Raw genomic sequence first — 24,694 nt, forward strand, 5'->3', positions numbered from 1 at the left:
GGCCAGCCGAGAAGCATGGACTCTTTGCTCTTTCCTCGCGTTGCTTTATCCTGCTGCCATTCTTTTGTCTTGTTTTCAAGGACACTTTCAGGACCCTTACTTCAACTGACCAGAACTGAAACTCGTTGTCCATTGAAGAGAATCCTTTTCCTTCGCCCACAACCAGGCCAGTAATGGCCGGCATATAGTCCCCAGCTTGACTAACATCTCCCTCCGCTCAGCGCCTCTCAGCTTTTCTTCCCCCACCCTCCAGTCCTGTCTTTGGGTGGATGTGGCCCTCAGGGCTCCATTTTTCTCACTGCTGAGGCCAAAGTCAGTCCCAAGGTTCTCTTGAATACCTTTCCCTCAGAATTTTCATAAAGGAGCCTTTAGCTCTTGCAATGCACTTCTTCCTGTCTTCTCAGTGTGCACACGGGCCCAGTATGAGATTTACCCATCTGAGGTCCTGTCCCCATTTTCTTGGGTAGCTCCATCTTTTGCCCAGCTTCCTGGGTGTCAGCGGTCTGCTTCCTGTGTTTGGAGTTTTCTGGTTCCTTCTCATTTTCCTAAATTCCAACCAAAACTGAGCCCCTAAATCCTGCATATTAGAGGTGTTGAAACGTTGCAGCCCAACACTATTTTGGCCTTCGAACTTTGCCTGGACAAAGGAGAACATCCCTTTCCATGCGCCCTGTAATGCACAGGTCAGCTGTTAGCCATAGCCTCTCCTCTATGAAGGCAACGGGCTTTTTCAGGTTTTTCAGGGACCCTCTATTTAATTGAACACAGTATCAGATCTAGGTATGATCTGTATGTGAATCCAGAATGTTCACAGTAGTCAGGTGAAGGGGCAAGCAGGCTTGTTCAACGCTTGGCTTCGAGGAGATCTTTGGACTTCGTCTGTGCTACAGGACACTCTTAAATAGGTGTAATTAGATCATGTCACAAAAGTTAAGACAGAAGACAATAAGCCTTGTGTACTCTGTGTTCTCATCGAGCCGTCCTCGCTCCTTAGTCCTCCATCCTCCCGGTTCTGATCAAGCACTCAGCACTCCATAGTCTCCCCTGGAGTTGTACGTGACTGGCTTGAAGGCTCCACAGATTGCCTTCCTTCCCGTATGTTTCATGGCTCCCCGAGGCTTCTCTCCTGTGCCTTCATCAACTGCAGAATTGAGAAAGGATTTTGGAGTCAATGACTCCATGTACACGATAAGACATCTGGGTTTAGAACAGGCTCAGCTCCTGGAAGGGCCTCTTCCTAGGCTAGCTAGGGAAGGGAGACTGGGCTTCATCTCTAAATGTTACTGTTCTGTGGGAAAGAGGATGGAGTTGGTGGAAACTTAGCCATCCAGTGATAGCGGCCCCTGGCAACTCTGCAGAGTTCTCACAGGCAAAGCTCCATCCGCAGAGGAAAGATCATCCAGGAACCTCAAGTGCTTTGTGGTTCGTTTCTTTTCTGCAGCACATGTTTTACCTGCAGATATAATCTTCGAAATGAATTCTGGTACTCGAATTTTTTTGGAGGGGGCGGATTTTTTTCAAACCAATGTCAAATTTCAAATTCATTTGCAAGGCCCTGAAAACCATTTCGTAAGGTGACTAGTAAACTGTAGGAATGTCAGATATGTCGGAGAAACCTATTTCTTCATATAAATGCCTACAATTTGTTTATTGTACAGTAACCAGATGGTAAATAATAAACATGCACTACACACATACACACACATGTGCCTGCACACACTCACACACACATGCACACACACGCATGCCTACACACACACTCACTCACGCGCATACACACAACACACATTGATCTGAAAACAAGCAAGAAGATAAGCACACACACATGCACATATATATCAAAGAACAAAGCTACGAGTCCCTTGGTCTAACAATTCACCAAAAGTTTCAGCAACGTCATCACGGCTCTTCTTGAGGTCTTCAACTTTCCTAGCATGGTTATTTTTGATTTGCAAACCTATCCTATTGTTTTTTTTTTTAATGTTTATTGAATAGCTTTGAAACTGTCGTCAGAACATAATGAAATGAGAATGAACTCAGGAGTGACTAGAGTGTCCCGGTTACTGAAGGCCGATAGCCCAGGTATCACACCACGAAAACGTGAGGTTGCTAAGGGGAGGGCACCTAAATAAAAATCTCTCACGGCATTAGCACGTTGCTTAGCAAGTCAACCCATATATCCTGGTTGCCTAGGTAGAAACATGCGGTTCTGGATCCCTCTTCCTCTCCTGCACAGGAATTTTGGCAGAAAAGAGAGTTGTTCTCGGTCTGGCGATGGCTTTATGGTACATAAACACCAGGTGCCAAATTCTTCCTTCTGCGACTCTGGCATATAAAGCCCTTCTTATGCCAAGCCCAATTGTCTTGCCAGCAGGAATGTCGGCAAATAGGAAGCTGTGGCCTTAGAGGGAGACCTTGTTTGAAGGGTGTGTCCCCGAGTTCAGAGGAGTGATGCTTGTCTGGGCTCATCTCTGTGGGGTGGGGCTGGGTTACTTGAGCACACCATGGGACAGTAGCGCATCTTAACTCTGCCTTCTATTGTTTCTTTCTGTCCAATGAGAAGCTCTGAATCATGAGTAAATGAAGTAAGTTTATGTTGTTACTAGGTGACCTTAGACACTAGGCAATAAAGTTGAATATCTTAAGTTTTTCCGTTATGACAGGTGGGCTGGAGCAGAAAGACAATGTATGCCTGTCTCTCAAGCCAATCTTGCTCTTTTGGGGCCCCTTGAACACAATAAGAATATATATATGTTAAACATATATATAAGAATGTATAACATTCTTATATGTTTATATAATATACAGAAATCAGTTTTATTTCTCTATGGAAAAATAAAAATGATGGGACCATTTCTTTCTTTCCCATTCATTTTTTTCTTGTATTGATTTTCTCTAGTGAGACAGTGTATTACAAATAGCTTGTCTGTGAAATAAAAGTAATGCATAGTTTACTAAACATGTAATTGCATTGGACATTTTTGATTGTAGATCCAAGCCTGCTTCCACTCTGTCTTGAAAGTCTCCCCGCAGACTGGGACGATGATGTGATGGTGTCCTGGTGGAGGGGGAGGAGGTTTTAGAGGAGAGCGTGGTAGCAACAGAGGGCAGGGTATTAGATAGGAAAACAAATTTGTGCTTTTAGAAGGTGATTTAAAAACCATGAGGTCTGAGGGAGCAAACTCATCGACGACCTTGGTGGGAAAAATAGAGCACATTGGTATTTTGTGTGGTTTTCTCATCTGAAGTCATTGTTTTCGGCACAGGAATCGGAAGTGTGGTGTGTTCCGCTTGGAAGATGCGATGAGGATGTCATGAATGGGAAAGGATGGGCTGGGGCAATCAGAGAAGCAGAGTTGTGATTGTCTGTGAGATGGTCAGGAATCTCATTAGAAGTAGAGCAAGTGCCTGGGAGAGGAGGGAGCAGAGCAGGTAGAGGCCGCTGGCCCGCAGGGACAGTCGGTGTCTGGTCTCCAGGACATTAGGACAAATGGAATCACAATGGTCATAGGTGACATCTTAGCCACAATGCAAATGGAAGCTACCTCACGGGCTCTCGTCCACTTCTCTGCAGCCCTGAGGATCTGGAAAATCCAAGATACTGCTGGCAGAAGCGTGTAAAATCTGGTCTTAATATTCAGACAGGAGGTCCAGAAGCTTCACTGGGGACTGTTATAGTCAGTCAGTTGTGACTAGTCTTTCCTATGCTGTATGGCAAATGCTGTTTTGCTTGCCATGCTCAAGAGAAACATGTTACTTCACTATATTCTTAGGTTGTCATCAAACATGGTAAACCAGATGTCTCCCTGACTCTGTCTTGCATTACTCAGTTTGATTTTGTTTGGCTTTCAAGACTGAACAAGCCAGCTGGCATGGCGATTGCAAGGCACCTATCCTCCAGGAAAACAGGTGATTGCCAAAATAGAAAAAGGCTGCCGAGTCCAGATGGGTCATTAGACCAGCACCGCAGCAGCTCTGTTCACCAGTACCAAACAATTTACAAAGCCAGGCTATTCACAGAGAGCCACTTGACGGGTTCTACCAGCCCCAGATGAAGTACCAGCAACTCATTCTCTATTGTCTCAGAGGAGGAAGCCTTGCAGCGCGCTTCCTTGCCACGGAGGCAAGCCTGTCTAGTTTGTGGTCAGGCCATCCCATTTCCAAAGGCTCAAAAAGGCAGATGCCTAACCAGAGCTCCAGGCAAGGTGGTCTTCCAGAAATTTCTTAGTAGTAGACCAAAGCTTCCCAGCTTTTTAGGCCAACAAAGAATAGGAGCTGAGAAAGAGGGTCCAGGGGAAGTGGGGAGCAAAGGTGTGACTTCTCTCAAGTCAGCAATATCCCGTGTGGTTTCCAAGAGGGTGTGATGGTTTTGTTTCAAGAGTTTGTGACTCTTGTTGGCAAACTGGAGAGCATCAGCATCCTTGTGGTTGTATGATACATGCTCTTATTTGAGTTGACAAAGTTCTGGTTAGGAAGGAAGGGAGGTTACCTTGGTAATGCCCAGAACTAGCTACCTACATCTTACACCACTGCTAGGTTATTGGCGACTGCTCTCCATTGTCCTGCATGCTTCACTCCCCTTGTGACATGACCCTTTTGTCCTCTAAGCCATGAAGGTATGAGAGCCTGCCAAGGTCAGGGCCACTATCTGCTTATCTTCCCCACACCTTCTCTGGGACTCCAGGTCCTCACTTGCTTCTGATCCCTGCCTTTGGATTTTCCCAGTCTGTGTTCACTTCAGTTGGTGGCTCTGGTTGAAGCTGATTACAGAGGGCCTCGGAGGAGACTGCTGAGCAACGTGTTAGCTGCACGTGCTGAAGTCTTAGGAGGAGGGAAGGCAGTACTTGCCATCTCTTCCTATTAGGATCTCAGCCTTAAAGTGACAGTGTGCGCAACCTGAGCAATAGGAAGTTGGGTCTTTGTACTTCTGTGGCATCATTACCTCAGAAACTAACTCATCAGCTCAAGCAGCAGATGGTTTCTTCTGTGTCGGTCATGGAAATAGGGTAGCAGCAAGAGAAGCAAAGGAGATGAATGTTTTCCTGGGAGTCATAGTAGCAAATGCGCCATGGAAATTGGGCTTCAAAGGACACTGGAAAAGTGATGTCCATGGTAAACCTGGAAAGAGAGAGGTGGGGAGTCATGCTGCGAATAAGGGGTCATCAGAAGAGGGGGCGGAAAGGTTGAATCTAGACACCGTGTCCGTTAGGAAAGCTGATGGAGTAACCCCTCTCCCAAGCACTACTGTTTATGTTGCCTTTATGTTTAAAGGAAGCAAGGGTGAGCATCCTCATTTAGTGTGTGAGAAAATGCTACTGAATAGTTTCCAAACAGTATGTGATGGAGCAGAGAGGGCCTCTGAGCATGCTCAAGACATAGTGTGGAGGCGACAGTCATCATATACAGGTCTCCTGGTAGCTAGAAGAGAGAGGCTTGAGTGGAGGGTTAGAGCCCACAGTGGGAAGAGTGAGCTGAGATATAAAGTCTTGAGGACCAGGCTAAGGAAGGGCTTTTCATAGAAGAGATTCTGAGCTGTAGGCTTTGGAACTGGGAGGAGAACCGAGAGAGTGCAAAGTTATGTTAGTTCATCGCACGGTCTGGGAGGGACCAGAAGAGTTACAAACTGGAATGATAGTTTGAAGCTGAAGGAACAGACAAGGAGACACAGCCCTCCAGAACCAGTACTAAAATATGGCAGGGTGGGTGTTGGAATCATAAAAGCAAAATTGCCAAACTGGAGGCATTAAGTGAGATCATGTGCTTAGCTTAGCGGTGGCTTGTGAGCAGGCCTGTTGACTAGCCTGCTGTCCATCAAAGGGCAGACCATCAGCCGTTGGAGACGCATCTTTGTTTCTGTTGTATGTGTGCCTATGTTAGATCTTCCTCTGGCCAGGTGTTTGTCATCTGCTCCTTCTCTTCGTTGCCTCCCTAACCCCATGAGCTACTGGCAGCAGTGAGAGGCCTGGTTTTATTTTTCTTTTCATTTGCACAGCACTAACTGTAGACTTACTCAGCAAATGTGTTAGATCAATCCCCACCCTTGTCATCGAAGCATTCAAAACAGCAAGGAACAGGATGGCCTTAAAAACACATGAATGCCAGCGTGGTGCAAGAGTTTTGACAGAAGGATGCAGGGACAAAGGCAGAGAGCACCTTAGTGGCCGGGGATGCAGCAGAGCTGCTGTTATCATTGGTAACCATGGTGATAATGGTACTTACAATGGAAACTATAAGGATACTAACTGTAGCCAACAAGCCAACATGGCATTAAGCACTGTACTTACATCACCTAGTTATATCCTTACAAAAAACTTTTTAGGGTAGGGTTTTTCCCATTTCACAAATGAGAAATCTGAAGCACACAGATACTACATCTGTGCTTAAGAACATACGACACTTGCTCACTTACTGACTGTATATGTGGGGTGGCTACAGAGCACACATCATGGAGACAGGCACTGACTGTTCTTAAGAGGATACGGTTCCCCCTCGAAGTGTGAAGAGGGCAGGACAGGAGGGCAGAGCGAGGAGAGGCGAAGCAGATAACAGGAAAGGGGCTGAAGGCTCCACAGAGGAGGAAACAGTCTGAATCTCGAGGAATGGATTGCTTGCAGGGGAACCACTGCCTGCGAAGGTGAAGCTGCATCCAGCTGTTAGGAAGCACTGAGTCCTGTGTGTGAATGGGATGGGGAGGATCTGGGAGGGAGCAGGCTGCTGGATAATAATATCTAGGTTGGTGGAGGCATCTTGGGAACCTTTTGGAGGCAAATGCAGAAGGTACTAGAGAGCCTACGGAAGTCCTTCCAGGCCACAACGGAATGAGCAGCTGTCTGGAAGATTCTGAGAACTGAGGAATCCCATCAGTGAGTGGTGCCATCAGATCACATTTGATGGCTCGAGCCTTTTTTTTTTGTAATTCCCTTATGAGTCCAGGTATAGCAGCCACTGGCAATGGCTCCATTCTAATTCTAGGGTGTGAGTACAGCAGAGAGGAGTTTTTTCTTTTAATCTATGGGGCTTAGTTCAGTTTGTCTTACTAATAATAAGACAACACAACACCACAGAATTGGTAAGTGATATCTTAGGGGAACAGGTACATTTTTGGTTAACGTTCTGGGTGTCCATGGTCAAGCTTGTATCTTCTTGTTGACAGGGTCCTGAGAAGGACCCGTGGCCAGAGACAGCCATGCATGAGACTATACCCTCTGACATATTTTCTTATTAAACCACAAGAATTCAGCTATGAAGCCCCATCCTGCACTTGTGAGTCATCATGAAAGGCTCACCTCTAAATATCAGAGTAGGATTAAATTCTACCTTCTTATTCCCTCCCAATGGGAAGGAAATTCCAGCACATGAGCCCTTGGGGGCACACAAACCATATCCAAGACACAACACCATGCAGATATATGAAGTGGAAACAGTGGAGATAATGAAGAAGTTGAAAACAGACCCACGGATAGTTCTAGGTGGCTGACTCTGTAACGGAAGGGGTGGGGCCTTTGGGAGACACCTGGAAACTTTCTCACAGCCAAGGGTGGCACCTGAGAAGATGTTTATTGTCTGGGGCATTTTACTATGGTATTAAATTAATTATAAACTGTACCCAGGAAGAGCTCGGGTGCTCCACCCCCGGCACTAGGGCAAATCACAGAGATCTGCAGATGCAGGAGAGTGGAACCCTTTGGGTGGGTGTGCATTCTGGATCATACAGGCTCCAGACCGTCAGGGCCCCTGAGGGAACCACGGAGGGTTCCAGAAGCCATGTACAAGCTTTTCTCACTTGCCTACTATAACAGCATCTTCTCCCAGTTCAGAGCAAGCATAAGCCTCAGACGAGGACACTGGTCTTTGGGATAAATTAATGGTGTCACCCCGAGCGTGTCCACATGTGGAGGTGCTGGTGGAGACACGGACCTGTACGACTGTTGCGACACACTGTGATTCTCTGGATGCAGAGCAGCATTATTGACCTCTCTGTGACGCTCGTGTGAGGAGCATTGACACACTGATGGTTTGCCATGACCTTTTCCAAAATGAAATATTCTCACTACAAGGCAATTGCAACATCTCAGCTTCCTGCTGAGAACTCGTTTATAGATCTGAACACCTGGCTCTAAGCTGTTCTCATCAGTCTTTCTGTGCCTCGCTTTTCTCATCTCTAAAATGGGGCTGTTCACATTATCTACCTCCTGGCTGACGGTCAGCTTTCAATGGATTTCCTTTCTTTTTTTTTTTTTTGTTTTTGTTTTTCAAGACAGGGTTTCTCTGTGGCTTTGGAGCCTGTCCTGGAACTCGCTCTGTAGACCAGGCTGGTCTCGAACTCACAGAGATCCGCCTGCCTCTGCCTCCCGAGTGCTGGGATTAAAGGCGTGCGCCACCATCGCCCGGCTTCAATGGATTTTCTTACATATGGTTTTGTTGTATAAGTGCTGGTCATTATTGAAATGATTCCTTTGCTTATTAATCATGGGGTTAGCCATGAGAAGGCGCTTCCCCCCTCTGAGCTTCATGGTAATTTACTACAAGGAAAGCGACACGCATTTGCTATCCCTAACCATGCTGGGATAGTAGCTATGTCTCACGTGCTCTTGGCTGCAAGCCTGTCGTTAGACGGTTATCTCTGTTGTAAATCGAGGATGGTAGGGTTCGGAGAACTAAAATAACACGCCCAAGTGATACAGAGCTGATGTGGACATGACCCGATGTCTAGCCGATCTCAGGCTCAGGCTTCCCCTGTAACCTTGTCCCTCTTCAAATGCTTCATCAGCAAACTCGGACAAAGTAAAGCTTCTTCTACTTGCCGCTCCAGGCTGGAGTTTTCCCAGACCCCTGCACTTCCCTCTTCCTTCTCCTTCCTGAAGAAGTTACAGGGTGTGCTTTCTCAGCCTGTGCATCCTGCTCTATCCCACTACTGTGTGGAGAGCGCAATCTAGAGAGAGCGCTATGGAGAGAAAGGAGTCAGCCTAGGTGGACCTTGGGGCTTTTCCCATTTTGTGTCTCTTCCATTTCTTCATTATACCCCCATCCTCCCAGCAAGACTGCCAAATAGTGACAGAGCTACTGAAAACCCCAAAGAGAAAACCGCGCCCACGATCCTCTTCCCTATACCCCGAGGCCTGGTACCATCTAGAGGGATGAAACTGTTGCTATTCTGTGAATGTCTTAGACATCTTTTGGATGCGGTTCATGGACATTTAGCTCTGGGAGGTTCTGGAAGTCTTCATAACTTCTCCGGGCATCATTAAAATGCAGACAACCCCAAGATTGCACAACTTGGCTTGTAAATGCGCATCAAGGATGACCCTGAATCTTTATGAAGAAACTTGTAAAGCCTCCACACCTGGGCAGTTGGATAGAATGTAGATTTGAAGATAATATTTTAGAGTCATGTGGGAATCTTCCTTGGTTGGACTGTGCATGCTAACCTTTACTTTCAGCTGTGGTCCACTTCCCCTCATCCTTCATTACCACACCCTGAAATTATAGTTATTTTTTTAAGAACATAGATGTGCATTCTTATACACTGTTGTTTTGTTTTTTTTTTGCATTTTGTGCTCCAAGTCCATGCATGTAGAAAGTCAATTACCACTCTACCTCAAGCTCACTGACTATGCAATCAAGACTCATTACCCCCCTGGTTCTCATCCCATTCACACCCTGCATGCCTCAGAAGACCAATGGATGGGAAGCCAAGCCTTTCAGGGCAAGAAGGAGGGAGATGGCAAGGACAAGCTGAGGAGTGTTAGCCAAAGAGGAAGAAAGTTAGGCAAAGACTGTTTTTAGAGTCAGTCTATGGATCCTTGTCTCTGATGACTGGGAGACAGCACGGTCGCTAGATCCTTTCCATCTGCTGCCATCATTGAAAGGTCCACTTCCACAAAAGCTTATGGTTATAGAGAAAAATATCAGGTTGTAATCCAATGAATCACAGCCCCAAATGTCTGTTTTGAATTTTTAGTGACTCATAAGATGTAGCTGCAGAGACTTGTGGAGTGCCAAAGCTGGAGAAATAATAGACCATGTGGTCCTGGCCTGCCTAACTCCTGTCCAATGTTGAGGGTATTGAACGTGAGGTTGCTGAGTGATTGACCTAGGTTACGTGGCAACTAGGCACCAATGGGGAAGATTGGGATGGGGAAGCCTACTGACTCTTAAACCAGTACAATTTCAAAGGTAGTATATGTACCTGATCATCTAAACGATGTCAACCCAAGTATGATCCATGTAAATGAAGGTGCCTTAGCCATAGGAGAGATACGAAGGTCATCCTGTGCTATTTCCCTCCTGATGCAAGAATCCTGTCGTGAACATCCCTGACCATGGATGATGGTCATTCATCCTGGCTTACTCCAGGCCCAGGGAGCTGGGTATTTTATGGAATATTTTATTTTGTTTTTGAATATCTCTACATACTAATAAAATCATTCGGACATAAGGTCAATTTTATAGTTTTGAAGTATTGACTCATAAATTTGAGGGTGTCCAGAGGTCAGTGGCATCATAGGTGATGGTGACTTTTGCTTCTTAAAATGAAAGCAATGATGCTCACCTGGTAGGATCATCATAAGGACTAGCGATGTGGTCTATGAAGTATCGGCCATAGTGCCTGCTTCAACATAGACTCTCAAGTTGTAGTTATAATTGATTTCTGAGCATCGTGATTCCATGTTCTGAAATTATGCCCTCTGGAGTGATGCAGACTGTGTCTAATCCTGCAAATATTTAAAGGCATTTAGTGTGGCCCTCGAGGTCTTCCCTCTCCAGACTAAATATTCCCTGCTTCCTCGGCCATTCTTCCTGCAATGCATTTTGAACGCGTTCACTACTCTCATTTGTCAATTTCTCCCTTCAAATGTGGTGGCCAAATGTGGTCAGGCCCACGTACCCTACTGTGGAAGAATTACTTCCCCTGATCAGGACGTTTCACTTCTAAAACAACCTAGATTTATGTTAGCATTTTTGGAAGCCAGATCACACAGTTGGCTCGAGGAAAACCTGATTCTGCTTTCCAGAACACGAGCTGGGTCTCCAACTTTGTGTCAGCCGCAGATTTGACAAGCACGAGTTTTATATCTTCATCCAAACTGTTGATAAAGATGTCGAACAAGGAAAGGCCAAAGGCCGAACCTCGGTGCACACATCTGATCCTGGTCTGCAGACTGACATCCATCTGGTGTCATCTGTTTGGTGGCGTTGTTTCTCTAGCTTCAAATCTGCCCACTTGCACTATCGACAATAACTTAGTCAGATAATATGCTCCTTGTGTTTTTGAAATTGGATGTTGAGTTTATGTGGAGGTAAAATGCTATTCTTTTATCAATAAAGACAGGTTTGAGATCTATAATTGGGACAATGTGAGCTCAGAAAATAATTTCACATTTGAATTCCTACGTAATGCTTAAAGGAAACAGTCACCTTCTCTAAATGTGAAATGAGAGTGTCTTTGCCAGATTGTTTATTTTCCCAAAATGTTTTAAAATTGCTCTTTGGGTCTAGGGGAAGAAGGCTAGATAGCATGCACACTTTATGTGTGTAAATTGGGAAATGGTGAAAATATAATTCAGGAGTCATCTTACAGAGACCTCAGAGACAAAGAGACTTCTGAAAATTGTTGCCAGGGAAGGATATCAGACTTCTTCCTAGATAGTAATTACTTTCTATTTATTGCTCCTCAGAAAAACCTTTGGCATCTTGGGGCGAAACCTTTTCCTCTGATCTGACATGCCGTGCTCTCACAAAAGCCAACCATGTTCCTTGGGGCGCAGCCTGAGCCTAGTCTTCCTTGGTTTGTGTGTAGACATAAAGATGGTTGTTGGTCATTCGTAGCAAAACATTCGAGGTTCAGATGCTCACCACTCGGGATGCTTTGAGTGTCTTTCCAAGATTTTCCTTTCAAGTTTTCTTCTGGTTTGTGATCTCCTGCCCATGATTGACCAAGTTCCTTAAAATCTGAAACTCAGATGCTGCCAGCATGCTTTCTGGAAGGTGAGCAGATGAGATGCTGGCGCTCTCAAAAGCTGGTTAGTGAATAGAGGTGTGAGGCTCAACAATCTGAGTATCCTGGGAATTCTGTCCAGTAGGTCACTAGGCTGTCACCTGTGATGTGGTGATGGAGTCACAGTGGAGAGTGAAATCAGGTTTAGTTTCTACTCTCGCTGTGTTTGCAAGTGATGGCAGGAAGAGCGAATAATCACAAAATTAAGCACATTTATAACCTTTTTGTAATGATTTATTTATTCATTATGTATAGCGTTTTGCCTGCAGGCCAGAAGAGGGCACCAGATCTCATTATAGATGGTTGTGAGCCACCATGTGGTTGCTTGGACTTGAACTCAGGACCCCTGGAAGAGCAGGCAGTGCTCTTAACCACTGAGCCATCTCTCCAGCTCCAGCACATTTATACTCTTTTAAAAATCCCTCTAAAGGGAGAAGTTCCCATCACTAGGGAAGGGTGGAAGACTTCCCACGGAATGACCAGTCTGAGAGTTGAAGGTGAAGTCCGAACAAAAGCATTGGTGCCCAACAAAACAAAACAGCCAAGCAAAAATCATATTACAAGGTCTGGTACTGACATGAAGTAGTATCAGAATGAGGGCAGGAGAATTCCAGAAATGTGGGAGGAGTCACCAAAACTGGAACAAAGATGGGATTAGATGAACTGCTTAGTAGGAAGGATCCCCCAACAGCTGGGGAGGGAGGTCACAAACAGTGCTATTGGCGTATTTCAAAGCAGAGAGGTCAAGCAGCGGCTTAGGTGGGGATGCATACTGCACTGTGTGTAGTGTGGTAGGTTATACATTTTGAAGAAATCTCAGCATGGTAACATGGGAAGGAGGAGGGAGAAGAGCCAGATAGAGCGAATAAAGACTGAAGTCTCCCACGACAGGGCAGGAGATGACGGTAGGTTTCTGGAAGAAGGCATGGGAATATAGAAAGAGGAGGGATGCTTGGGGTAAACGGGCAGAATTTGGGACTGCATCTGGGCATGGCAGAAAAGAGGAGCCGTGGGTAACTCAAGAGACCTCACACGTTTCACGGTCTCCTCTGTGCGTGTAAAGATGTGGTTCTAGACATCAAGCAGTACAACTTTAGTGATCCAGGGTGGAAACAGCATAATGCCATTATAAAGTCTGAATCAGAACTCTCCCAGACTTTGGACCTATTATTAAAATATAGGTGACTATAAGCAATAGGAGACATTTGAGTATCATTGAGGAGCTAAACAACACAAGAGATTGCTCACACAGTTTCTGGAGCTGGAGATAGAAGGGTGTTAGGGAGCACTTTTGAGGGAGAAGACGAACAAATGATCTTGATTTTCATCATTTTAGTGGCCCTTGATGTCTTTAGATCCTGTAAAGGAAAATACAGCAAATCCCTGCCTATGTGACCATATGACTTCACAACATTCCCTTCCTTTTCCCTTTGCCTGGCCACAGTGTTTCCCCATGCCAGGAAAAACATCAAGTGTGTTGGAGGGGCCTTAGATTGTGTGTGTGTGTGTGTGTGTGTGTGTGTGTGTGTGTGTGTGTATGCCTTTGGGATCCTGTGACAACACAGTCAGCTCTCAATCTGAGCCAGGTGCCCGTTTCCCATCTGGACTCCTTACAAATTGTGTGGTCAGGGCTCAGAAGTCAGAAACCTGGGAAAGGTGCCACATGATGGGTGCAGCCACCCCCAATGCCTTCCATGTTATCACCATCATTTAACACATAGTGCAGGAAATCCTGCTCTTTGCAGACGAAATTCAAAGGGCCACTTCACAACCTCCTGGGTAACATTGATTCTTTTTCCTTGCTAACACTGAAGTGTGGACAGATATATCCCTTTTTCCCTCAAGTGGATTGCAAGGGACACCCCATTGCTCTCCCCCCACCCCACTCCTTCTTCAACCCACTATCCAACTGATCTCTCGAAGTCCCTTACCCTTCTGGACTGAAGGATGGTACCTCCTGCACAGGGGTCTGCCTCGGACCGTTGCCTGTGAGTGGTTGGCCATTCACTTTCTCTTCCTTTGCTAGGCTCTGACTCTGTTTCATCTTAGCCCCAGTGCCCCTATCAACCTTTTCCTCCCTTCATGTGCATTCTATCCTGTGGTCCCACTAGCTTGCTTTTCTACTTAACACAACCATTTAACCCAATTTTATTTCAGCTTACTTCTGAAATTCAAACAACATGACTTCCATGGGAGTCATCAGAAATCAATGCATGACAGTAGTCTGTTGTGTGGCTCAGACAATGTATGTGTTCCTTCTTTAGTTTATCTGGACAGCAGCATTTGTTGAAGGGCCACTCTGATCCATGCACCACCATTCTCTAGTCTGGAGGGCAGGATCACTGGTCTATATTCTCTTATTTCATACGCTGCTCAGAGGGAGATTTGTGGAGACCGAGCCATATGATGCAAGTGTTATCCTTGTCATTTGATTCCCGGTGCTCTAATCTGATCTATTAGAACCATCCCTTCACACCCCATAGCTTGTTCAGCATCCCAGTTATAATCTAGGAAAGTGTTGGTTTCCCGGAAAAAGGGATGTGTGGTTGTAGTATTGCAGTACTGAGAACAAGGAAGCCAACAATTGGGTGCAACGTTGTGCAAAGGAGGTTGGGGAACTCAATCCATCCGATCACGGCATTCTGTGCCCACCCTATTCTAGTGCAGTGTGTGTCATCCAGTCAGACAGGTATACACTAATCCTCCCGCCCTCCACCATCTGAGCCTGCCTTCAGGATGGCTGGTGGCAGATTGCTCAGCAAACATCAGCATATTTCCTCTGGTGCTTTACTCTTTGGTAAGTAATCATTTGTTTTAACCCCCTCAGAACTGTGGTTATAGGCAAGATCAATGAACTCACACCTTGCCGGAAGCCATAACCTTGTGACATGACCAGATTTCCAACTCGGCTATGGAGGGCTGGGGAGTAGGTAAAACTTTGGCTCCTTCTGATCTTTTTCCTCTGTCTTCTCTGGGCAGAATATCTCCATGCATAATACGGTTGGAGGGACCATGACGGGACCTGGAGCTCACCAGCTGGGCAACACCCGGATGCCCAACCACGACACCAGTGTTGTGATTCAACAAGCCATGCCATCACCCCAGTCCAGCTCAGTCATCACGCAGGCTCCCTCTACCAACCGCCAGATCGGGTAAGGAGACTTCCTCGTTGTCCCTGGAGAAGCTCCGGCAATCTTTTGAATATTCTGCTATTTTGGGACTTGGGCCTGTTGTTTTTCCTGTGTGATATGATGCTGCCAAGAGGTCAGAGCGACACTTTTGATGAGAAGAGGGAGGAGTCTCCATTTGCTGGGAGCTCATTTAATCCTGGATGTCAAGGGGAAAGCTATTCATTCTGTGACTTCATTTTTTTAAAATAAGATTTCTGAATGACAGGCAGAAATCGTGGGTGCCGACCACAGAAGAGTGCTCAGGCAAATATTTGGTACCAACAGAGAGAAGTTCTGCCAGCCCAGGCTCCTCCTTCCAGTGTGCTCCCCTCCCCTTCCTGGGAGTTTTGCAACTGCTTGGCTAGGTTCACCTGTAAACTTCATCGCTGCCTTTCCCCCCGTCTTTCTTCCTCGTTCTTGTTATTTTTTTTTTCATCAGACCTCACCCCCAAGCCTCTTCATTGGCCCATAATTACTCCTGTAACAGAAAAAAACAATGTAACCAGGCCCTATTTCTTCTCATCTATGGAGCAAGACAAATTGAGATATTGAGGAAGACTGGCAAAAGTATCTTGACACCCATATCACAGGATGGAAATTGTTCTTGCTTCTTCCTATCATGTGACTAGTCCAGCCCCTTGCCATGCAGAGTGTGGTCCAATTATCTGCAATGTGGTTATTACCCAAGAGCTTCTTGGGAATACAGCATCCCGCACCCCACTTACATCTCTCCAGAATAAGGATGCAGTGTGTTTCCAACCTCTAAAGAGTTAAGATGAGTACAAGATGCGGAAGCATGTGGGCTCTTGGGGAGGAGACACTGACTTCTTAAGTGTACCCTGCTGGGTGCTAACCACTGGCTGCCCTGTGTCCCCAGAACTGTCTGCCGAAACCAGAAGGGGAACTGGTTGTGGTGGGTACATGCATCAGAAGGCAGTCTGACTTTTCACCACTGGCTGTGGTGACCTAAAACAAATTTAGATGCTTCCTTACAGTTTTTCCACGCATCTCCCCTGAGAGCAACAGTGGGCACAGGGAGCAGTCTTATCTTACTCTTTGAGTGCTCTAGAATAGGGATTTGTCTCTCAGGATTCTCAGTTCATAGGAAGGACACTGCCCTGAAACCAGAGCTGTGGGGAACGACTCTTCTCTTTGTCATGGGCATGTTTGGTGGTTCGTTCCAAGCGTGGACAGTGAGGGTGGGTGGTGGGATGCTTCCTGTTGCTTAAAGACGCTGGCATGGCTGTAGCATGTCCCCCTGAAAAAGATGTCCTCTCAAACAACTTGGAATGCAAGTATCGCCACTGTATTTAAACCACAACATTCTGGGAGGGTGATTTGGCTTCATTCATGGCTGTGTCTAAGTCTCAAGGGACTCCTCCTCTCTTGGGCCTTGGCTGTGGGCAGAAAATTCACAGCTGGGCCAGCTAATTATAATTATTTTATTTTTCTTTCAAGGGGGGAAGCATAAAACGTGCTCGAGTTTACTAGCAGTTTTACAGCATGCCTTCCCCCCCTGCAGCGCCCTGCCTGCCCCTTGTACCCTCGCTCACAGCCCTCTCTGAGGCCCTTAGTGGTCCCCATTGTTAATGCAGCCCTGGGTTTTATGGAGCAATCCCTTTAAGACTAGCACTAAATTTTAAGATGGGCATCGACTCTGTCAATAATTTACCCAGCTGGCCCTAGACTGTACATTTTGGGTGACATTCGTAGGCTGTGTCACTCTGCCATCCATCCTGCTTCTTGGAGGCATTGTGAGTCTCTCCTCGCGTGTTCTAGGAGATAATTGTGGCTTTTTGGACTCCATCTTCATCACCCAGCTTGAGGGAGGCTGTTTCTTTTCTCCAGATCCCTCCCTGCCGTGCTTACTCTGTTGATTCAAGACCCCCACATCCTGTCACTTGCTCCACTTCTCCATGTGATGCAGCCAAAGCCCTGCCCAGATGAGCGGGAGGTTCAGCAAGCCCCAGTCCTGCCCTTCTTACCAGCAGATTGAGTATGGAACCCTAGGTGGTAACATTTGGAGATGGCTCTTTTATTTCCCTCAGCAAAGAGGAAATGAGTGCTCATTTTAAAAAGCGAGTTCCCTCGGGAGACGTCTGCAAGTGAGCGTTTGAAATTGGCAGATAGCTTTTTAAAAAGTCTAACGTGTGTGTGTGTGTGTGTGTGTGTGTGTGGTGTGTGATATACATGCCCGTGTATGTGCACATGCACGAGCATACAGAACCATATTGTAGTAATATTCTGATTTTTATCACAACCTCAAATATTTAAGTGTCAAAATCTGGCCAAGCCACCTGCAAATGTTTGTCATGGCTATTGGCCAACAAAAACAGCACACAGCAATGAAAGTCTTCATTCAGGCTCAGTGCTGAAGCTGCATCCAGCCAGAGAGACTGGGACCCACCTGTGCCCACGTATAACACGCTCGTGCTGCGGCCGGTGGGTGTGTTCACAACTGGAACTTTGTAAGAGATGGGATCGGCTGACTCCTCTCCCCGCCGTTCCTTCCCTTTTATTCTGCAGGGCTTTGATTCTGCAGCCATCCCTACATCATATTCTCTCTCTCTCTCTCTCTCTCTCTCTCTCTCTCTCTCTCTCTCTCTCTCTCTCTCCAAGCTGTGAAGCTTACACTTAGAGGCTGGATATAAGGGTCTGAAAAATGGAAGTGGTGCCAGTTGTCAGCGAAGGCTTCCAGGACAAAGGGCACGTGTCTAATTTTTGTACATGGGACGGGCGATACTGAGACAAAGCAGACCAAATGAGTGGAAATACAAAAACACAAGGAAATATTGTTAAGAACGTAGACAAGCAGTAGATCCAGCTCCTATTCTAGTGCGTGGTGACCCCTGTTATGCCCTGTGCTCAATTCTCTAAAAGTAGTGCTATTATCTCAATAGAAACTGGAGGGAAGTATAAGTATCCAAGATTGCACTTGGGTGGTTAGGCAGGCTAGAAAAACACACAGCTCTAGGGAGTGTGGGAGACATCCCCCAAACCAGTGACTGCTTGTGCTCAGTAAAACTGGAGATGCCCTGTCAGGGAGAGTGTCTTTGCCTGATTGATGGGGGCGTTTTAGGAGATAAGTTTCCCAGATGGGCTTAAAAAAAAGTGAGCTACAGGTTGTGGAGAGACAAGACAGAAAACAAGCATGTGTTAACTAGAGATGAAATCGATTTAGCCTTGAACCAACTATGTGGCACATTCCAACTCCAGCCGTTTTTATTAGATATCATATAACACGCTCATTAATTCAGGATCAAGACAGCAAAGCCTGGGAAAACAGGACATGGGCAGGTAATGGAATGGAAATCTCATGCACCTCTTGTTCTCCCCCATCACAAGAGGCGTTTCTGGAGGAGCCCCTGAGTGGATGAGAGGCTAGATGGGTCTTAACCCTAATGGATCCAAGTGTTCTTAGAGCAGTCTGTTCCCCTCTCTGGGGTGGGAGATGACACGTGCTGAGCAGTTCCTGAATAGAGTGATAGAGATAGCATGGACATGGAGTTCTACCACAGTGGTCAACGGTGGGGAGTGCTGACAGGTGATTGGAGGCACCATTGACCTAGGCTATGGCTCTTCTTCTTGCTTTTTAATATTCTCTGTACATTGGGAAAATGCATGCTCAGTGATTGCTTCCTGTGGGAGTTTTACAATTTGATGTCAGAATATATAAGCCTGAAACATTTGGATTGCCAGCACCCCCCCTTCCCCAGATATAACACAGAGACTTAATTGTGAAAGCTTGGCAATTAGCTTAGGCTTGTCCCAGTAGCTCTTATATTTAAATTAGCCTGTTTTTATTCATTGGCTCGGTTACCTCTGCTCTATACCGTATGTACGACCGCTACATTGTCTCTCCTAGATTCTTTCCCCTCTTCCTCTCTTTCCCTGGAAATCCCACCTATCCTCTCCTGCCTAGCTATTGGCCGCTTGTCTCTTTCTTAAACCAATCAGAAGGTGTCTTGGCAAAGACACATCTTCACAGTTTACAAATATTCTGCAACTTGGTTCTTTTAGCAAAATTAGCCCAGCTGCACCAGGGAATCCAGCAATACATTTCAACAGAATGCATATATAAATCTGCTTCTGCAGGAAATATCTCTGATTTTACTCAAATTCTAGTCTGTGGGGTACAAATGTCCACATTGTGCGTAGCAATTGGGGATTAGGTCATAAACTCTGTTCAAATGGAGCTGAAGGTAGGCTGATCTACTTCTTAGCAATAAATTATACAAAGTATTGTGAAAAAAATCTCATTTTCTATAAAAAGGTGTTGTTAGCATGAGTTAGCATGAATTGTATCTGTTCTAGTCCTTGTCTATGCTGCTTTCCCAGGGTTTTTCTGTAAGTCCTAATGCTGTATCGTTAATAACGTCTGGCGATGGCTTGTGGGCATACCAAGGAAAACACACAAAAAAGCTTAGGTGTCAGAGCACAGCTGCTTTTTCCATGGAGGACATCAGGAAGGCTTTGCTGTAGGGATTGCCGTTGTCACTCAAAGTACCATCAGATGGGGATGTTTGGAGGCAAAGGGTCCTGTCACTGTTTCTCTGGGGAGAGGAAGAAATAAGGAGAGGCTGGGAAGTGCTGCATTCACAGATGGGAAGTTTCAAAATCTAAATAATAAGACATCTTCCGGTTAAAGCCGTGCTTGCACATACTGGGTTTGATCCCATCATTAAGGGTTTTCTTAAATGCTTCGACCAATGTGAGCCTCGCTGTGACTGTCACTGTCTACCACAGTCTGTGTTGGGGACGGTCTGGCCACTTCCTTCTTGCTAGAGGCAGTGGGGGTAGATTTCAGGTTGTCCCTGCAACTCCAGCCCCTCAGCCAGGACAACTTGAAGCTCTGTTTGAGTAATTCATACCAGAAGTCATTATTTCCTGCTTTGTGTTTTGCTGAATATCACGGCTATGAACATAGCTTTATTGTTTAAAAATTGCTAGATCTTTCACAGCCCCAAGAACATTTACGAGGGCCCTTCAGGGGGATGCTTTCTGGGAGGGTTGACAGACTTAACCATATGGCTTCCGTTAAATCCCATGCAGAGCCTTGAGAAATTACCTCTGACAAGGGGGCCAGCAGCCTTCCCCTCCTAGGATTTTATGTGTGGAACGAAACATAAAGTACTGATACTTGAGGAAATAGAATGTTTCTGAGCATTCAAAGGTTGTAATACCACATAGCATTACAGCCAGATGAAGGGGTGGAGCCGCAAGAAGTGAGCACATGGCTCAGTGTCCCAAAGAGAAGAAAAGCAGCCGCTCTTGTTTGTAAACCTGGCTATGGCCTCTGATATCTCGGCAGTTTGTGTCTCAACTGCTCAGCTAGAGTACAGAGGCCTGGTCTCCTTGGCAGAGGAAACCGTAACTCCTTCAGAGGCTTCAAGCTCATTGTTAGAAAAATCCTCTGTTGAGACCAGTACCTAAGATAAGGAAGCTGACATTTACCTAATGCTTAGGATGTGGTAGGTCCAAGGTAGCTCTGTGTGATATTTCCTATCCTTCTCCAATCAGTGGTTTGAGAGGCAGGCATTATAAATTTTATCCCTACATGACTGCCCAGGAAGAAAAATAATGTGTCCTAAGTCACCAGCCAGTGATGTGCAGAGTTCGGAACGGAGGTCTCGTTGAACTCCAAATCACATATTGGCTGTGGGCATGTCTGAAAGGCCAGTCCCATCCACAGGCAGGAGTCTCCTAAGGCTTGGCTGGTCACAGTGTAAGAGTGTGTGTTCATCTACCCGCTGGGTGGCTCAGTGCAGAGAGCTGGAGGTTTGTAGCTGACAGCGGGACCCACCAGAAAAAGTCAAGCTCCTCTTCTAGAATGGCAATAGTAACCATTTCCACAACTAGTTTAATTTTAGTGGGAAGATCTTCAGGCATTCAGTGCTATGCGCACGGCTGTGTGGACTTTCCTCTCTAACTTTATTACTTACTCTTATCCTGCTATGACAAAAGCAACCTAAAGAAGGGTGTTGACAAAAATGTTAGGGTTCATTTTGCAGTGGTGACAGTCATGGGTGTGGGAACCTGAGGCATCTGGTCACATTGCATCTGCCCACAGTCAAGAAGATACAGAGAGAGAGAGAGAAATGAGCACCAGTCTCTCTCTTGTCTGGGATCCCAGCCGGTGAAATGGTACAGCCCGGTTATAATATGGGATTCCCTCAATTAGCCTAATCCAGAGGGTTCTCCCGGGTGGTTCTGGGTCCTGTGAAGCTGATAGTCAATATTGATTGCCATACTAACCTCGTCAAGAAAAATTTAAAAACATGTTGAGAATTTCACAGGGGCACAAAGTGTATTTTGATCATATTCTCCCCTCCTTGTTTCATAATTCCTCTCAGATCTCCCCCCTCCAACCGCACCCCTTCCCACCTCCATGCCCTCTTTGTGTTCTGTGTTCTATCTCACGGTCCGATGTGTGCTGTTCACATACTTATCCCCGAGTGTGCGTTGTCTAGACACTGGAGTGTGGTCAGCCTCCCAGAGGCCACACCTTAAAGCAAACTGACTCAACCTTTCTCTCTCAAAAGTCATCAACTGTCAATAGTTCCTCAGTTAGGCAGGTTGGGGATTTGTGAGACCTTTTCCCTCCCTTCAAAATCTGCTTGTCAGATTCCTGGGGGGTAGATAATGGGTTCCTTGGATTTTTCTGGTGAATCCCGCCATTTTCCCAGTAAGGGAAGGGGAAGGATAAAGTAGGTGGCCTAGCTTTACTTCTGCTTCAGGTCATTGTTTGGACAACCTGTGGGAAGTGAGTGGATCTGTAAAGTGATGTGGTGATTCCCATGGAATAGAACTGTGTTCAGAATTAATAGGTGGTGGTGGGGATAGAGAAGTGGCTGTGGCTCCCAGGCAACAGGAGAGTCTGGAGGCAGGTCTCCCTGGCTTCCCAAACAGGGCATCTCTGGCTGTGTGGACCCTTCCATCCCACTTTTTCCCAGGTACCATTCTGTTCACATTCTCTGAGACACATGAACACACCTGGAGTTCAGCTAGTCTATGGCTCTTACCAAACTCATCCTTGGGGCCTGCAGTTTGCATGCTATTCCCTCTCACGCCTCCAGCAGTGCTACTTAACTCGAAGAAGCTAGAGGGCTAAGCAGTGAAGGTAGCTAAGTTGGCTAATCCCGACTGATTCTGTTTCTGTATTATGTGGACCCTGGAGGGTGGAGCCATTAGATGAACTGGTAAGGTCAATGAAGCCAAAGTCTTCTTTTAAAGTTGCTCTGCAGTCTTGTGTTAAGCCAGAGTATATTTTTAGTGACAAAGTTAAACAAAACCACAACATTGTGGGTGCATATTCCAAACCATGCCTCTCTAAAACACTGAAAAAAAATGGCTTTTAAATAATCCAAAATAAACTGCCCAACACTCTTAAGGGTGACTGTGGACTTTTATAGCCCAGGTGCACCCAAATGAAAAGTGTATATATATATACACGTTCCCTAATATTTTGCTTAACTGGAACATAATTTAGGCTCTTTGACGGGTGTGTAGCCTTATTCAAAACAGTTGAAGGCTTTTCCAGGTGTACCCAGTATATTCTGAGCAGCAAGGGTTTTCTCATATCATGAATGCTCTTGTGTAGTTTTCTTCTCACGTGACAATAGTCAAGGTGACAAGTGAACGTCAGATTCCAAGAGGAAAACACGTGGATGGCAGGCAAAGGAAGCAAAGGCACTTGTCACCAAATGATGACCTGACTCAGTCCCCAAGGCCACCTGGGCGGGAGGTTGCCCTCTGATCTCTGTGTATCATGTGTTGTGGCACAGGTTCATCCTCAAAAGGTAAATAAAAGTCATGAAAACTTTAAAGAGAAGAATAACTGCGATGGATTCAGGATCTCCTTGCTTAAACTTTCGACAGCACAGACAATTCCTCGTGGTCTAGAGAGACTGTTTTCATGAGGGCTGCTTTTTATTTCCCTGGCACCCCAGGGTTACTGGCATGTGGGAATAGGTACTTGCGTGCTAAAGCTGACGTCCTAGAGGTGGTGACCAACCTATCTTAGGCTGGGGTGAGTATCAACTTAGGAGTAGATCCCCACTTTTGGTAAGTGGGGGAAATGGGCTGTGGAACTAACCAGACGCTGCTTCACCATGGAAGGCTGGAATGTCAGTGAGGAGATGCAGATGGATACAGGGTGGAGTGTGGAGCTATGGCAGGGCATGCTTCCAGAATCACCAGTTCATCTCCCTCCCTCCTGTTTTCTCATCTCCCCAAGAAAGAAGTTGGAATTAGAAAAGTTGGAGACTTTTACCTCAAATGAAAATAAGGGTCACACAGACATTCAAAGATTACATGCACCCCAGTCTCCTTTTATTGTGTGGATAGCTGCTGTTTATTTATCTCGGCTCTGTAGTTATTCACTTTGCAGAGAAGCAGAGGAGGAAATCTGTCAAGACTTCTTTTTCTTCTTCCTCCTCCTTCTCTTCTTCTTCTTCCTCCTCCTCCTTGTCCTCCTCTTCCTCCTCCTCCTCCTCTTCTTCCTCTTCCTCTCTCTCTCTGTCTTTGTCTCTCTCTCTCTCTGCATGCATGTGCATGTACATGTGTAGCCTCTCTGTCTGTCTGTCTGTCTGTCTGTCTGTCTGTCTGTCTGTCTGTCTGTGTTTGGTTGAGATTTATAAAACCAGTGTGCAAAGCTTTGACTGCCCCACCTCAAGCCACAGGCAACCCATCTAATATCGGGTGCACTGCATTCCATAATTATTATTGCCATTAAGAATAATTATTATTTGCCCCATTGAGCTGGCAGTTTGGAGCCTGCCCGAGACTGAGTCGTCTCACAGAAGCCACGGAACACAAAGGACAGAACAATCACCCACAAGTGCTCCAACACGTTTGCACCACACCCCCCTCCTAGTTCCCGACACTGGGTTTCCTATCCAGTGGCCATTGGATATAAAACTGGTGTGAAAGGGGCCCAACGACGCTTTTGGATTAGCTATGCAAATTCTAGGCTTTTCTTAAACTGAAAGACAAAGTTGGTTGTTTGGGGGCCCCTTTCATGTCTTTATTGAAAAATTCCAAAAAGCAAATAAGAAAACGTGTCTGCACTGAGAGGTTAGGCCAAAGGGGCTTAGCCTATATTGTCAGAAAGACGAAAAGGGTCAGAAAAGGGAAGTAGAGGCAGAGTCTACACAACATTAACTGTTTATTTTCTTGCTTGTTTGTTTATTTGTGCATTCGAAATTCTAAGACAGGGTGTTGCTGTGAAAGCCTCAAATTTGTACCCTGTCTCTGCTTTCCTAAGTCTGGGACTGAAGTGTGTGCCGCCCCCCATCTTCCTACTTCTCCCTTTTCTCAATTAGCCTGCTTGCCCACAAACACCATAGATTACATATTCTGTATTGTTTCTTGTTCCCTTTGCTGTCTTATATGATGTTCCTGAGCCACAGGCACCCCCCCAACCCCATGTCCTTCTGGGAGGATTCGTGAAGGAGTCTTTTAACCATCACAGTGTTCACAGCAAATGCTGCGGCTGAAGAAACGAACCACCAGACACGGGGGGGGG

At 46.0% G+C, this 24,694-nt stretch overlaps 1 protein-coding gene across 1 annotated transcript in view; it reads left to right on the forward strand.

Annotated features, from left to right (window-relative positions):
• Window positions 1-24,694, forward strand: part of Creb5 (cAMP responsive element binding protein 5) — a 320,651-nt gene that overhangs the window by 56,586 nt on the left and 239,371 nt on the right. The window contains exon 4 of the mRNA XM_026785873.1: window positions 14,978-15,150. Within this exon, the coding sequence (XP_026641674.1) occupies window positions 14,978-15,150 (173 nt within the window). The remainder of the gene's footprint in view (window positions 1-14,977; window positions 15,151-24,694) is intronic.

Source organism: Microtus ochrogaster, linkage group LG3 (assembly GCF_000317375.1).
Source record: "Microtus ochrogaster isolate Prairie Vole_2 linkage group LG3, MicOch1.0, whole genome shotgun sequence".
Classification (NCBI taxonomy): Eukaryota; Metazoa; Chordata; class Mammalia; order Rodentia; family Cricetidae; genus Microtus; species Microtus ochrogaster.